General features: G+C 44.3%; 1 protein-coding gene across 13 annotated transcripts in view; it reads left to right on the top strand.

The window, feature by feature from the left end:
• FMNL2 (formin like 2) overlaps positions 1-16132 on the top strand; it is a 303592-nt gene extending 287460 nt beyond the window's left edge. For 6 of the 13 annotated variants that reach the window (XR_010944441.1, XR_010944444.1, XR_010944439.1 and 3 more), the window contains 7 exons: positions 1109-1238; positions 3570-3733; positions 4928-5029; positions 7561-7659; positions 8365-8488; positions 14018-14211; positions 14252-16132. Coding sequence is in view for 7 of the 13 variants with exons in the window: in XM_067741904.1 (XP_067598005.1) it covers positions 1109-1238; positions 3570-3733; positions 4928-5029; positions 7561-7659; positions 8365-8488; positions 14018-14127 (729 nt within the window). In the remaining 6 variants the exon portion in view is untranslated. Of the gene's footprint in view, positions 1-1108; positions 1239-3569; positions 3734-4927; positions 5030-7560; positions 7660-8364; positions 8489-10426; positions 10553-12065; positions 12160-14017 lie in introns of all 13 variants that reach the window. The other 7 variants (XM_067741908.1, XM_067741911.1, XM_067741906.1 and 4 more) reach the window with 4 other exon arrangements.
• The last annotated feature ends 231 nt before the right edge of the window (positions 16133-16363 follow it).

The following is a 16363-nucleotide window of genomic DNA, read 5'->3' as shown; positions in this document are numbered from 1 at the left end:
ACCTTTTGACCCAATATTTCCATTTCTAGGAATCTTTCCTCAGGAGTCTGAATTATGGGTGCTATATTTTATTTATAATTGCAAATAATTAGCAACAGTGTAAAGATTCAACAGTTGGGGAAATGATTACATATGCTGTAATGATAGTTAATACGGTGAACTATTCTTCAACTGTTAGAATATTTGTGAAGAGTTTTCAAAGGAATAGGTAATTTTGTGTTTAGGAAGGAAAGCAGGGTATAAATTTTCTGTACAGTTTGATTTTTAACTAGGTAAAATATGGAGAAAAAAAACCCGAATGGAAGTAGATTAAGATATTAACAGAGAGGTTGAATGGAATTAGGAAGGTTTCTTGAGCTGCTTCTTTATACTTTTCTGTGTTTTCTAAAAAAAATTTTTTTTTTTTTTTCCTGGATGAAGAAGGGTGCTCTGCTTTTCAGAGTCACCTGACTTAGGAACAGGACTAGAGAGAATGCTCTATGGAGCCCTGTCCCCCAGGCTGCACTGGCAGACGTGGCTTCCACGGGAGCAGGATGGGCAGTGGTTGGAGTCCCCAGCCCCCGGTGTGGGGGTACATGGTTATTTGATAGGGACTGTCTAGTTAGTCACAGGTCTGGGCCCCAGAAGGCCATGGTACGTACGTTACGCACATCTGCTTTGAGTTGGGGAGTAAGTGGGGCTGAGCAGATGTGAGGACTATGGCATAGGTGTACCTGTGCACACCTATGCACACTCCCGGCTCCAGCCTCACTTCCTACTCTGGCCTTCACTTGGGAGAGCACTGAAACTGGAGTCTTCCTGCTTGTAAGTCAGGGAGGTGGTGGAGCAGGTGGGGGCGGGGAGTTCACGTGAGGAGAGACGTGTGAACAGCTCTCATGCTTAGAGTCGTCCCTAAAGTTGAGCGTGTCCCCTGGTCAGGAAGTCCTCTTGTCACTTAATAATCCATGGGCTGGTTCACCCGAGAACAGAGCTGACTCTCCTGTGGGAATGTTTTCTCTCCGCTCTGGGGCACCTGTGCTCAGGTATTTATCCTGAGCGGGGGAGCATCATCTGGCAGGTAACTCTCCCATCATCTGTTACTCTAACCCTCATCCCCTTTGGTTTTCAGCTCTTAGATACAAAGTCAACGGACCGAAAGCAAACACTGTTGCACTATATATCCAATGTCGTGAAAGAAAAATATCACCAAGTGTCCCTATTTTATAATGAGCTTCATTACGTGGAGAAAGCTGCCTCAGGTACTTGATTTCAGCTCTTAATGTTACTCTTGGGTATGAATGCCTTGAATCATGGGGGAACCCTTCCCTGCTTAAACAACACTCTTCAGAACCCCTCTACAAAGGGGAGGCTAAAACGTCAGAGGCTCTGAGCTGAAACACATCGCCTCTGGTGTTGCCCGCGCCTGGGAGCAATAACAAACATGGACGTGAAGAGGACAGTGTTCTCTTTATAAAGATCCAGGTCTTTGGGCTTCATGTGCCTTCCCTCTTCCATCTGTTGCCCTTTTTATTCTGTTGCTGTCATTTGAAAGGAGAGACTCTGAGACTCACCCCCCTCAACAAACACTTGAATTAGATTTTGTGCTGTCCCATTTGCTCAGGTGTGGCCGTTCTAAACATTTTGTGTTTAGCCTGAGCACAAGTTAAATTATCGGTACTTCTTGGTTGTTACTTTGCTATGACAGTTATGCATTTTCTCGTTTAAATCATCGGCTGCTCTGAGATAGTTGGGCTGTACTGTTACAGATGAAAAAAACTGACATTTTTATAGATTAAATGCCTTGCCCAAGGTCACATGGGTAGAAAACGATAGAAACAGAGCTTGAACTCAGATAGTCTTCTCATATGGTATGTTGTCCAGTGTACCACATCCTCTCAAAAGAACATTAGCCTAGAAAAAGGAACAAGATGCAGATTGACCTCGGAGTTGGATACAGGCTGTGATTCTCAAATGATGATCTTAAGCAGCCAGTGTTTATTGTAAATTTGTATTCCTGAGACCTACCCCAGACTTAGCGAATTGAATCTCTGAGGACAAGACTTTCTCTGCCTTCCTCAGAGTAAATGGCTGCTGCTTCTGTGTTCTTACTCAAGAGCATTCCATACAAGCCTCTCATACAAGATATAATAAATTTTATCACAACATTTTGCATGTCCACTGCAACCTGTTCATGTATGGGTATAATCATTTTATTTATCTTTATAATTTCCTTAGCTCCTGGCAAATTGATGGTTGGGAACAAATGAATGAGTGAATTAATGAATGAGATGATGCCCTGTTACTGGGATAGACGCTGCTGAAGCCCTAGAGGAGGCTGAGAGGCAGGAGGAAATGATATTTTGACTACAGAGGACTGTGCAGCGCAGGCCGTGCCAGACCTACTGAGGGCTCAGGGCTTACTTAGGCAGTTACCAGGATTTCTCTTCTGGTAGAGTGGTTTTCCTCCTTTCAAGTTTCCCTTTGTCTAAATGAGGGGTTCTTTAGCATCACCATTCTAATTAAGAAAAAAAGTGAAAAAAATTTTCCTATAGCACATTTTGTTTGGCCCGAATGAGATTCCCCTAAAGTGTCATTTCAGAAAAGTCAGTGGAGGAAAATGGGGAGATTGAGGTGCTCTCTGGCTGACTTGTTTTCTGTATTCTCACTCTGGGGCCCAGGTGTGCTGACATGGATTCCATATCCCTTCACTCATTTATTTACTCAATCCTTCCTTTATCCAGTGAACCTTTCTGAGTTTCTGCTTTGTACTTGGCACAGGCCTAAGCACTGAGGAGTCAAAGATGAATAACAGTGTGGGTCTAGTGAGGGAAAAGCATGCTACGTTGTTCCGTAATCCATCCATGTGCAGAGCTGCGTCAGGCAGTGGGGAGCCAGAGGTGGCGCCCAGACCTCCTGCAGGAGGCTGCAGGAGTGAATCCACTCTGGGTGGGTGGCCACACTGCAGATGGAAAGGTTTGTGCTAATAACCCCTTCTGACGCACGGAAGGGTTGTTTAGCAAAAAGAAGCTGGTCAGAGTTGCTTTGGGTCCCTGTGGACAGTACAGCTAAAAATTCAATAGGTAAAATGCTACCCCCTGCTGGAGAGCCACAGAAATGCAGAGGACTTCAAAGAGTCAGGTAGAGGATAAGCTCTTGGGCCTGTCAGTTAAGGAACCTCTAACCCTACAGGCCAACCAATAGGTTATCATCTCCAGTAAGAGAAATGGAATAGTTGGGAACAAGCACAGGATTTGGGATCCGTGCTGGTTATCCAAACTCCATCTCTGCCACTTCCTAGCTGTGTCACCTAGGGCAGCCCACATAACCTCTTTGTGTTGCTTTTCCTCGTTGGCAACATGGGCTAGTGGTGCAACTGAATTAGTGCAGGTAAAGGATTTAATGCAGTGCTTGATGGTGAGCACTTAGTAAATTATTCCTATTAAAGGATGTCTGCACTGAAGGCCGGAGACTAGAGCTAAGGGCCTTGTGTAACCCTAGAAACCCACTGAGAACTTGGCTCATCAGCCAGACTCACTGTGGCTTTGACTTTCCCGGCTGAAGTCACGGGGACATTGCTTTCTCTACTTCAGTCTCCCTTGAGAATGTTTTACTGGACGTCAAGGAGCTGCAGAGGGGCATGGACTTGACCAAGAGGGAGTACACCATGCATGACCACAACACACTGCTGAAGGAGTTCATCCTCAACAATGAGGGAAAGCTGAAGAAGCTGCAGGATGATGCCAAGATTGCACAGGTGAGTGTCTGTGCCCCCAACACCCATGAAGAAGAAGGGATTGGATCCGTTAAAGCCACCTGGGGTGCTGGCCCAGGCTCTGGGGGCGGAGGGGGAATTGTCCTCTGTCTGCTGAGGGTAGATTTCTTTGGGGTTTTTTTTAATTTTTTTTGCGGTACACAGGCTTCTCACTGTTGTGGTCTCTCCCGTTGCGGAGCACAGGCTCCGGACGCGCAGGCTCAGCGGCCATGGCTCACGGGCCCAGCCGTGCCACGTCATGTGGGATCTTCCCGGACCGGGGCACGAACCCATGTCCCCTGCATCGGCAGGTGGACTCTCAACCACTGCGCCATCAGGGAAGCCCCATAGGGTAGATTTCTTATGTAGCTGTTATTAAGGGGGATGGGGATCTTTCTGCATTTTGTACCTGGAGATGCCCCTGTGCTCTCATTGTCTCTTCTAATTTGAGGTCTTCACCGTTTTCTCTAGAGGCCCTCCCCGCCCCCTCCCCTTCCACTCCTAGGCTCCCTTTATTGTGGGTCCTGTGTTCACTTCAACCAACGTGTGGTAGGCCTGTGCTCAGCACAGCAGTGTTCCCCAGTATGTTGGGTTCCAGGAGGCCTTGACCTTGAAATCTTATACCACACTGGGGGTCAAGTTTACACACCTGAGAAGCAGCCAGAATGGACTGTACACCAGAAGGGAAGGCAGAGCGTTGTGGAAACTCAGGAAGCAGACGTGGTGGGATGGTTCCCTTGTGAGGCTGGCTTCCTTGTGTCCCGGGAAGGTTCAAGCAGAGACTTGAGTGAGTGAGTGGCTACGGTAAGGAGCATTGAAGCAGTGAGCTGGGATCTAGAGTCTGAGCAAACTTCTAAGGTCCCTTCTAACCTGGTTGGCTTTAAGGAGTCTTCCCATGGCTTTAGGACGCTTTTGAAAGGAGTAGTTCCTCATTTGTGTGTGTGTGTGTGTGTGTGTGTGTGTGTGTGTGTGTGTGTGTGTGTGTGTGTGTAGAAGTGGCAGGAGGTCCCAGTGTAGCAGTGTTGCATTCTTCTGGTTGCCTTTGGGTGTTGGGAGGAAACACAGGCTGTAGAGAATTGTGGGAGGTGAGGGAGGATGGAGGCCAGAGACCTGTGGGAGATGCTGCAGCTCTTCTCCCAGAGTGCCGAGTTCAAATGCTGGAAAAATGACATTCAAGAGAAATTCGCTTCTTCACAGGATGCCTTCGATGATGTGGTGAAGTATTTTGGAGAAAACCCCAAGACGACACCACCTTCTGTCTTCTTTCCCGTCTTTGTCCGGTTTGTGAAAGCCTATAAGGTAAGCAGGAGCCTGGTTTCTGTCAAGCCTTCCTTGGCATTACTTCTCGAGTGGGTGCCCTCCTCGAGCTGTGTCTGGGTCTCGGTGGCTCCGCAGAGACCTCCCCTGTGCCTTCGGGCAGCAGATATGGGTGGTGAGGACGAGATAGCGGTCTCTGGCCCTGCTCCTGAGGCCCTCAGCCCGTCATGCTCCCTGTCTCTACCCGGCCAGCTGGGGGCTCAGCCCCCAAACAAAAGCTCTTGGCTGCCTGTGGGAAAGTGAGATCCAGGACCACTGCTGCCCCGTTGACTGTTGACCCTCGCAGGCAGGTTGAAGGACTGAGAAACCCAGGCCTCCCGTGGAGTTGTTGAGTGGGTAAAGGGTAGAAGGAGTGAGTCCTGGCCTATGGCAGCGGCACTGTCGCTGAGGTCAGGGAGAGCCTGCTTGTGTCGTAGCTCTGCCCAGGCCCGTGGGCCTCTGGACCAACATTTCTCTAGTGTGGACCAAAAGATGGCTCTAGGAAGGACAGTTGATCCCTGTTTCTTTATCTGGACCCATAACGGCCCTTCCTTTAAATGGGAGGCCTTCTATGACATAATCCGGGACCGTGGTCTTGAAAAAGCGTGTGACCCAGAAAGATCTGTGTCAGAAGAATTTGTCCCTTGAGAAAGGAGGACAAGGAGGGCAGGGCATGAGGGGACTTCAGTGCTCTTAGGAGACGTTGCGATCTGTGTTCTCCAGGCTTGTCTATGTATAAGCTGGGTAATGTTGGTCTAGGAAGGAGGAGTGTGATTGTGGAGCGGGGAGGGATGCGGCAGGGCTGTGGACATCTTTGAGAAACATGTGATTGGAAACAGTGGGTCACTTCACCATCATCTGATGGCATTGGAGAACCATCCTTGGGCCTTTTACTTGAAACTCACAAGATTACGATATTTAGCCATCGTCTCTCAGCATGGCTTAGTGTAGCAGTGATATCACAAGCAAAAAGAAAGTGTCCCTGGCAGCGAGGATGAACACAAATACAGCACCAAGCCCATGTGCGAGAGGCTGGGGGCCATGAGCAATAAGAAGCACTGGTCACCAGGGCTGCTGGCTGAGGTGCTCTGGGGTCCCCTGATGTGCTACCGAGATGACTCAAGGTAGCTCTTGGTATGAGCTGGGACCATGCTTCTTCACTAAAAAAAATTGTAAGTCTAGGGCTTCCCTGGTGGCGCAGTGGTTGAGAGTCTGCCTGCCGACGCAGGGGACACGGGTTCGTGCCCTGGTCTGGGAAGATCCCACATGCCGCAGAGCGGCTGGGCCCGTGAGCCATGGCCACTGAGCCTGAGCATCCGGAGCCTGTGCTCCGCAACGGGAGAGGCCACAACAGTGAGAGGCCCACGTACTGCAAAAAATAAATAAATAAATAAATTGTAAGTCTAAGGTCTCAAAAGAAAATATATGCTGTTTTTAAATTGTATAATACAAGCTGGGAAGTGCCCCTGTTTGGTCTCCAAGTCTGGCCCTTCAGCGGGGTCGTGCATAGAGCAGAGGAAAAAGAGAAGCTGGTCTGTGGGGTGTGACAGGTCAGAGCCCATCAGGTGCTCCTTCTACGTTATCATTTCTCCCCGGGGTCCTGTTCGCTGGCTGTGTGAGGCGCTTCTCAGGCAGGGACGTGGCAGGATGTTCTGTTTGCCCTAACATATTACCTAGTGAATAACTGCCCAGCCTGTCACTGACCCAGGGACTTGATGGGCAGATGTTAGGGTTTTAGGATGTCATCTGTCATTTCCCTTCCTAAGTTTGAACCAAAATGAAACGAGACAAAAGCAACAGAGATGAAAATGTAAACTTTATTACTGACAAAAGTTGGATTGGAGGACAGGGTGTGTCTCTGTGAGCTTACCCTTCGGCCCTGAATTAGATGACTTACCAGTGCACAGCTAGACTATTGGAAGTTGCTTTAAGGAGGCTGGCTTCAAAAGAGGGGATGCCCCGCGGGACTGAGCTGAGGTCGGCCTGTTGGATTCCTTGTCCCTAATTCATCACACTTGTCACTGCCTCCCTTGGAAATGAGTGAGCTGTGGGAAGAAAGCCCAGGAGTGTCAACTTGGTGAGGCTCCTGAGGAAACAAGAGGCAAGGGAATGGAGGTTTTCCCCTAACAATGGGCAAAAGGAGAGGAATCTGAGACCCTCCTTTCAGAGAAGCTGTAGGGAGGGGAGAGATTCTGTAAGAAAAACAATCTCACATGAAAATCACTGAGCAGAGCTGCCAAAAGGGGAGTTACCCCGATATATATGGTATGGAGGCTGAGAAGCAGCCTGAGTGGGGAGAGAACCATCAGGAAAGGAATTCTCTGGAAGGGGGTGAATCTCAACTACTAGGTTATGACGAGGTGTGATACAGACCGACAGCAAAACCTAGAATCAGGCACATAGTGTAGATCTTCCAAACCTTCCCTTAACTCTAATTCCTGGCTAACCAAGGACTCTCTAAGAATGGCTTCTAAAAATCTTGACTGCTGGCATTTCCACTGACATAATCTTCTGCCACTTTTGATTTTACCCAGCAAGCAGAAGAGGAAAACGAGCTGAGGAAAAAGCAGGAACAAGCGCTGATGGAGAAACTCCTGGAGCAGGAAGCTCTGCTCGAGCAGCAGGACCCAAAGGTGAGGTGTGCCAGGCTCCTGAGATGGAGCCGTCAAGAGGCCAGAAAGCCAGATTTGCACAGGATGCCTTCCGCTTCCTTCTAGGCCTTGGAAACTTGGCAGATGGACACTTGTTCGTTCGTTATTTTGTTCAGCAGTCACTGGAATGGGGCCGAGAGCATGTTTGTGTGGCATTTCCAAGTTTATAGAGATCGGGAACTTAAATCTCAGTTGGATACACAGAGAGGCCGTCCCGGGTAACCTGATGATTGGACGGCTCAGTGTCCCGGGACAGGAAGGCTTCACGGGGTCGCCATTGATGCTGGCCTTGATAGTGGGAGGGCTTCTCTGGGAACGGGAGGGAGCATTCTATGGAGGGAAACAACATAGGTGAAGACCACGAAGGCTGGCAGGTCGAAGAATTCTTCCTCAGGATCCTCTGGACCAAAGGTTAACAAGTCACTGGTTATTACCAGCTGCCTCTTGTTGCCATGGTGTCCAGCCTTCCCATTGCTGCCAGTTTTGTGCGTCCTTTAGTGCAAAAGCTTTTCTTCCTAGAAGCTTTCTGAGTTTTCCTCTGCTGAGCAGAATGTTTGGGATGGTGCTGTTTGTGTTTCGGACGGAGGCTGCTTGTTAGTAACAAAATGCTCAGACACATTTTGGATTTTCTCAAACCTCCAGTGGGTGCTGATCCCACTAATCTCTGCCATTCTTCTTTCTTCTCAGTCTCCTTCCCACAAATCAAAGAGGCAGCAGCAAGAATTAATTGCGGAATTAAGAAGGCGACAAGTTAAAGATAATAGACACGTATACGAAGGAAAAGACGGTGCCATTGAAGATATTATCACAGGTAAAGGCTATTTTCTCATTGTGGCCCATGGAGATCCCACTGGCCTCACCGTTACTAGGCCATTTACAGATTATGCTACCGATTTTGTCCCGGGTTTACAAGTTCTTCAGTTGATTTTATTCAGATCCAGAACTACAGAGAAACTCCATGCTAGTATTTGAAGTATATTTATAGTAGCCTGTATACTGCCTGTCAAAGAATCCCAACACTCTCTCTGAAAAAAATCTCTGTTTCTCAATATCGTTGGAACCCTGTAGATTTCACCAGGGCTCCTTTTCCTAATGATGTTCCGTTGTCTTCGATTTGTCACCATGCTCCATTTTCTCCCTCATGACCACTCCTACCCACCTGCCTGATTAATAACTACTATGGACAGGACCCATACTGTACTAAGCACAGTCAACACATGCTTTTCCAACATGCTCTTTAAAAGCCTTTTTACGCACCCAAAGTAAGTGAAGATATTAGGAAATCAGGAGCTGGTGCTTTCATGCAGATAGACCAACAGGCCAGAAGCCCAGGGTTGGGGGATGGTCATTCTCTCAGCTAGGAATGGTGCCTAACCCAGATTGGTTCTTGTCTGATTAAGTTGTAGCCTAGTGCCTGCTGCTCGAACCAGTTCTTCTGAGTTTCTGCATTCCCTCTTAAGGATCAGGGCAATAATTTGGGGCAGTGGCTACAAGTGACTTTCCTTTCACATTTGTTGCATAGGAATACTGTTTATCAGCTTCCAAGGTACTTAAAACTTCTCTTGTAGGAAATGTTACGCAAAAGTATAGAGATTAGTATGATGAATTCCCACGTACCCTTCACCCATGAATAGTTTTCAACTCATGGCCAATCTTGTTATACGTCTGCTTCTACCTACTCCCCACCCCCAACCTCTGGAATTATTTTGAAGCAAATCCAAGACATACAATTTCATCTGGAAATATTTCCACATATATCTTCAAAAGATAAGGACTCTTTAATAAAGCAAACAAGCATACCTACAAGACCATTATCGCACACCTCCAAAACTAAGAGTTCCTTAATATCAAATAGCTAGTCATTATTCACATTTCCTCAATTGTCCTAATTTTTAAAAAAATATAACTCTTAGCCTTTTGACTTCTCATTTCTTGTGAATAGCTTAGTCAGCATTGGAAATAGGGATCCCCAACTGCCCAAATCAGATTTCTTTCATCAGCTCAGACCCAAGGAAATAAAATACGTGAATAAATCACTAAAACGGAAGTCAATAAAGAGTTCCTTGCCCAGAGTAAACCAGTGTAAGCAGTGGGATGGGTGTCTACATAGGGTGCACACGCAGTGGGATGGGTGTCTACATAGGGTGCACACGTGTTCTGTACATTTGTGCCCGCCCGTGTCTGTGTTCACCCTGCAGTGGCTTGCAGATGGCTCCCAGATAAAGCTTCCTTGTTTAGCCTCTCTCCTTGCCTCTCCCACATTGAGGGAGCAGCTCTGCTATGAGCAGGAGCAGGAACAGATCTCCTTGGGTGGCACCGCTTAGCCTCAGGGCCACAGTAAGATTGACTTGTAGGTAGAGAAGCATCCAGCCGTGGCACATGAAGAACTTAGAGTGCCATTTTCATCAGTCTGTTCTCCAGCTTAGCGACACCTGGCTTGTGAAATGTACAGTTTCTGTTTGTCTGACCTGATACGCCATAGGAGGTAAATGAATATCTGTCTGTGGAGCAGATTTTTTTTTCTCCTTGGACTATTTTCCATGTTCTATCCCAGACTGAGTAAAAACTGAGTAGCTCTTCTAGGCTTTATTAGCTCACTTGGGTATATATTGCCTTACACCCTTCCTGCTCACCTCTGCCACCCTTACCCCAGGTATGATTAACAAAGCACTAACCGTGTACTAATGCAGTAGACCTTGGCTTCTTACTCTCTTCTGTTTGTCTTGTTTGGCTGTCATTTTCGATGCAGTGCTGAAGACTGTGCCCTTTACTGCTCGCACCGCCAAGCGTGGCTCTCGATTTTTCTGCGAACCTGTTCTCACTGAGGAATACCATTACTAAACTATTACTCTTTCTCACCTGATGCTCTTAAAAGGTTGCTACAGATTTTTTGACCCCTAATGACCCTCTGTTTGTGTGTCAGGGCCACCCAACATCCTAGCATGGAATTGCCATCTCCATCATGTTGTATTTTATGTTGTCTTCACACTGCATGGTTTTGCATTTCAGTCATAACTGCTTACTCACTAGCACTTTCAATACATCTATGAATCCACATGGCTGTGATGGTGTGTGCGAGTTGAATTAATACAATTACTTATAGAAATTTTCAGAAAACGATGAATAGAACACTTCTTTGAGAGTCAGGATTAGGACCAACTAGGTTGCTTTTAAGAATTGGGGGCTAATATCTTTGAACACAAAATGACAGTCATTAATAACAGTAATTACTATACCTAACACTTATGGAGCACTTAGTGTGTTTGAATAGATTTACAGATATTAAACCAGCCTTTTTGTACTTAGCATGCTTTGATTGTAAAATGAGCTGCTATACAAACTCTCAGGAATACAAGGTGCTCTAAAGTTGCAAAATGATTTGCAGAAGGAGCTGTGAACTACACACAGCTTTAAATTGGGTCTCTCTTAACTGTCTTATATAGTCTGTAGCCATCATCCACAGTGTGGTGGAGCTCATGGTACAAGCTAAACTCAGGGAGCTCTTATGACCTAGAAAGCCTGTATAAGCTGATATAGGCAATCTATAGCTTTACACTCACCTCTTTTCCGAGTGTCATGCCCAAATTTCAGCTATCAGCAATTCCATGTTGGAGCAAGACTGCAAAGCAAGAAATGAGAACAAAGGCTTAGGAGCTCCCACTGTCTTATCTCATTCATGCTTCTTCACTGGTGGCTCTGTTCCATGTCAAACCCCGAGCATTTCTTCTGTGATGAGATCATATCTGGATCTGCTCCTTTGGTCAAGATGGGGGCACCAGAAATAATAACTTTCCCAAGAAGTAATTGCCTGGGCTTAGTTCTTGATGGTTAAATAAGGAACAGACTTCTCTGTAGTGCCCAGTTGATTAGAATAACAACAAGGGAAGCACACACTCCAACTGGAGTATGTGAAACAGCCATTGTTTGACTCCCATGCTGAGATTGACATGGAACTGGTTACATGTTTATTTTGTGGCGTTAACTCTTCTATGAATTGCACTTGTTATGTATGTTCCTCTTTCTCTGAAGATATCAAAGGATGTGGTGTGTTGTTGCCTGTTCTATAGTGTACTTATCTCACCAGTACTTATTAACAAGGCTAGAAGCTGTCATCTACTTGGCTACTGTTTATTGTCAGTTTTGCTGCTGAACTATTGTTCTGGAGCCAAACTTCAAAGCAGCTTGGATCTGGGTGGTCAGAGAGCTGGGTGGGAAGACATGCTCACCCTTCCCTTGTGTTCTCTAACACCTCTTGTAGTATGGCCTCCTGTTTTCTTCTTCTGTTGGCTAACATGCCCGGGAATGTTATTCACTAAGTTGAATTGCTTTCCATTTTCATCCCATTTTTACTTAACCATCATTTTGTGTTTTTGTTTTTTTCTGTTTAGCTTTAAAGAAGAATAATATCACTAAATTTCCAAATGTTCACTCGAGGGTAAGGATTTCTTCTAGCACACCGGTGGTGGAGGATACACAGAGCTGGCAAGCATCACTTTTTACTTAGCTTCCTCCTCTCTCTGTATGCAGATTAATGATTTCAATCTATGGCTGAGGGTAATACTGGTGAGAGTCTGACCAGGGAGAAGTCTTTGTACCTCACATTCCAATGATGTGAGGCTGAGCCTCTCTCTCGGACTTTTTGGTCTGCTTCCATGTTCTCAAGTGTGATGGCTTGGGCACGGGTATTTGCTGATGATTATACTTGCTTTGGGTGCTAGGCTGTCCTTCCCTTTACCCCTTCTTGGCCTTCAAGTTATTCAGTTAACCCCATTTTGATCTGAAGAAATTGAGAGTAAGTCCTGGCCAGGGAACATGATCTGTAGTCTTTGAAGAAGGATTAGGGTTCTTAGAACTAATTGCTCAGAGGACTCAGGAACCACAAAACTGCAGGTCCCTGCATATCCCTAGCCAAGAATGGAATTCTGACCTCCATTTACCACTCTGGGCAAGGAAGCAAAGGCTCGAGAGGATTAGGGCATGCAAAACTATTCCTGGCTTGAATTTAGGAGTAGGGCAGAGTCACAGATTCCAATGAGTCAGGAGCTGGTGGGGACTGTGCCTAACTGAGCAGTCACTCAGTTTTTGCCATGTTAGAATTTGGGCCCAGTACTGCAAGATCCTCCAGTTGTCCAAGAGAAGCCAGAAACCTTGGCTTTTATGTTAATCACCAATTTAAATAGCAGGAAACCGTATTTAAAAATTTAAGTCAGGGGCCAAACATTCTGTGGACCAGGTATGGCCCATCCATTTTCAATCTGAGTAGGTGAAGGGATTAAAAAGATTAAATCTGTTTTAATTCTGTTATTTGTGTTTCCCTTTCTAAAGGTAAGACTGTTTCTAAACAGAGATCAACAATACTAAGTTAATGAAAGGGAAATACAAACTAATTAAACAAATCAAGGGGAAAAAGTATGAAGCCTGCTTTATTTTTCTTTTCACCATGTCCCGACTCCATTAAATGGTGGCTACCTGCTGGCTAGGCTACCTGCCTTATTCATCAAGAAAGCATGCTTTCACACTAAGAGTGCTTACATATACTAAAATTCATCCTGTTCATCTCACTTCATCCCTCTAGAACAATGCCTGCTTGAAATGATGTGCAGTGGTTGATTCATTCATTCAACGAGGCATTTTGTTGTTGTCTGTCAGGCATCCTGCTGTTCATTGGCAGTACAAATTGGAGAATCTGGAGGGCCCATACCACCTTGCCCCTCTAATGAAAAACAAAAAATCTTGGGTGGCAGCAAAGAATGTTCAGGAATGGAGTGTTATTTTGATTTAGTGATTACTTTTATTCAGTGGTTGAGTATTATGTTTCTAATTCGCAAAATAAAAATCTGACTTCAGCTAATTTTAATGTAATAAAAATAATAGAAGCTGTGTCTGCTAACTAAGCATAAGTTCCTTCCTTGGTAAAAATTTCCGATAAGACAGGACAGGGCAGTCTGTTTTATTAGTTTTGCAGTTTAAAATTCATTGCAGTTGTTGTTGGTATTCAGGTTTCTGGAAAGAAAAATAACTACTAAGCAATAGCTATTTCCAATGGAAGAAACATTTCAAAATAAGACTTCAGCTAGACTCTGGCCAGTGACAGAAGCAGTCTCTCATATAGTTTTCTAAAAGAGCCCAGAATCACACCAGTATTACATGCTGTTTTGTTTGACTGTAAATACTGAGGGCAAAGTACATGTTTTGGTTCAGATTCTCAATGAGTTTGAAGGGCCCATTAGCTGACTCTTCTACACAAGCTGCTTTGATTGGCTGCCAGCTGGCCTTTATCTTGCTTAGAAACATGATATTAAAGGTTCCACTTCTCTTATTGGTGCTCTCCTCTTCACAGATCTTAGAAACCAACCATACAGACGAGCCGATGCGGTGAGGAGAAGTGTCAGGCGGCGCTTTGATGATCAGAACTTGCGTTCTGTTAATGGTGCCGAAATAACCATGTGAACCTGAGACCTGCCTGTATGAATAGAGGGTGTGTGTGAATGAAACTGACCATGTGAATTTTATGTGCTATCATTTAACTGCAGCCTTGAACATAGATGAAAATATTCTATCATTTAACTGCAGCCTTGAACATAGATGAAAATATTCTAAGGGCTCAGATTTAGCAAACACATAGGAATTTAAAAATGATGGGCTCTCCTTTCAACCTTTGTTAACAAGTGCCTAAAAGTGGAAGTACCTGCTCAGATTAATCAAAGCAATAGGATTTGATTTGATTAGGTATCTTTTTACACCAGTGTGTTATTCAATTTTTAACCAAAATGTAAAATTCATATTACATTCATTACCTGCCATTGTGATTGTCCCATGATGGCCCACCCTGGTTTCCTGATAAGTTGTAAATAACATGGATGCATCTGCTGTGGGCTTCCTTTGCTGACATGTCTTTTAAGGAGTTAATTTTGTGTTTCAGCCATACCCATCAACTTGGTATTTTTAAGGGCTTGCAACGTGGAAGAAGGAAAAAGTCACACGATAAACTCCTTCTATCCATAACCAAGCCCCAGCAAAGTACAAACATGTTATTGCAGTGGCACAGAATCAGTCAACTCTTGTTTCACATTCTGCTTCTGTGCTGGGGTACGATGCCCTATGAGAGACATTCATTGGTATGAATGCGACGATATGATGGCACACAGATGTTGTATAAGACTTTATTTGCAGTACTGTGTTCTTCAGCTAGAGGCAGCTTTAAAAAAATAATGCAAATGTTTATTAATTAGCACTAAAATTAACATCTCAGTAATCAGTATTAGGATTTCTGAGGACCATTTTGGGTCAATCCTAAGAATAGAAATCAGTGCCTTGCTAGCCAGGGAGAGGTTCACTAGCTCTAGCAACAAGCATTTAAGATTACTTCTGCTAGCAGAGTAGTGTTAGAATCCTGGCCTTATTATCCTGACAATCGGCAGGGTTGGTTCCCCCTCCCCCCTTCTTTTTGTAGACTGGAGATTTATTTGGCATCATATATCAAAGCTAAAAATTCTTGCATTTCCAAGATTACTTTATGGGGGATTGCAATTAAATTTCTGAAATACATCACGATTAAGTTTAAGTGATATGTAATGGGACTAAATGGCCAACAAAGCCACTGCTATTTTTCCTTCCTCTCTGGCAGGGCACTTGATCCATTCCAAAGTCAAAAACTGGACTGAAGCTAATTTGTACTTTTCATAATATACATTCTGCTTCTGGCTTACCTTTTGGTACATGACATCACTATATTAATTGTAAAGTTTATTGTATAGTATTTAACCACTGAATTTCTTATTTTGTTGTGCTTATGTGAACTCTGGTGAAGGTCCCATTTCCCTTGGATAATGTGTAGTTATATATCTCTTTTTAAATGTACAGATATTTTGCTATAAGATTGGTGCAGTTTTTTATGGTTTTTACACTTCTCTTTAATTCCCACCTAAGCCTCTGGGGTAATATTGTAAATATTGTTTAAAAATGCATCAGCCTATGCTATACAATCTGAATGTTATTTTAACTTATAGGGTTTTTTTTTTTTAATATATATTTAACTACAAGGACAGTTTAGGGATCAGTTACTACATTTTCACTTTAGCATATTTACAGAAAGGTTACTTTAAACTACCACCTGCTAGCACATTTTCATAATGTGTACATTAAAAAAGAACATGCCAAGATTTTGTCTGACTCAACATTCATTTTGATGAAAAAAGCAATTTGACCATAAATACAACACAAATAGGTGGTCCTTCACCACAAAGCAGCTGTTTTCCAAAGCTCAATACTGATGAACATGTTAAAATAATTGCCTATTTATTAATCTACAAATAGACAATAATGTTGGCATGCTCTTTTCTGTCTGTTAATGGGCCTGCTTCTTAGCAATATTAGAAATGTTTTATAAAAGCAGTTCATGTTACTTTTCTGGTCTTTTCATGGCATATGAGCAAATAAACTATTTACACTACTATCCTGTAATATGCTGCAGTCTTTCAATGTTGTATTTTAGGGGGTTTTATGTACACTCTTATCTTCTAGAAACAAACAGGTATGTCTTGCTGCTTGAATTCATAATCTAAATATACTTGGTAAATTTTAACAAAAACCCCTCCCCCTACAAACTCTGGATCACTTGCTGTATGGAATGTAGGAACCAAATAGATTTTGATAGTGTTGAGTATTTTAGTGTTGAGATTTAGTA

Source organism: Pseudorca crassidens, chromosome 6, assembly GCF_039906515.1.
Source record: "Pseudorca crassidens isolate mPseCra1 chromosome 6, mPseCra1.hap1, whole genome shotgun sequence".
In the NCBI taxonomy this organism is placed as follows: domain Eukaryota; kingdom Metazoa; phylum Chordata; class Mammalia; order Artiodactyla; family Delphinidae; genus Pseudorca; species Pseudorca crassidens.
This window is presented reverse-complemented; position numbering and strand designations above follow the sequence as displayed.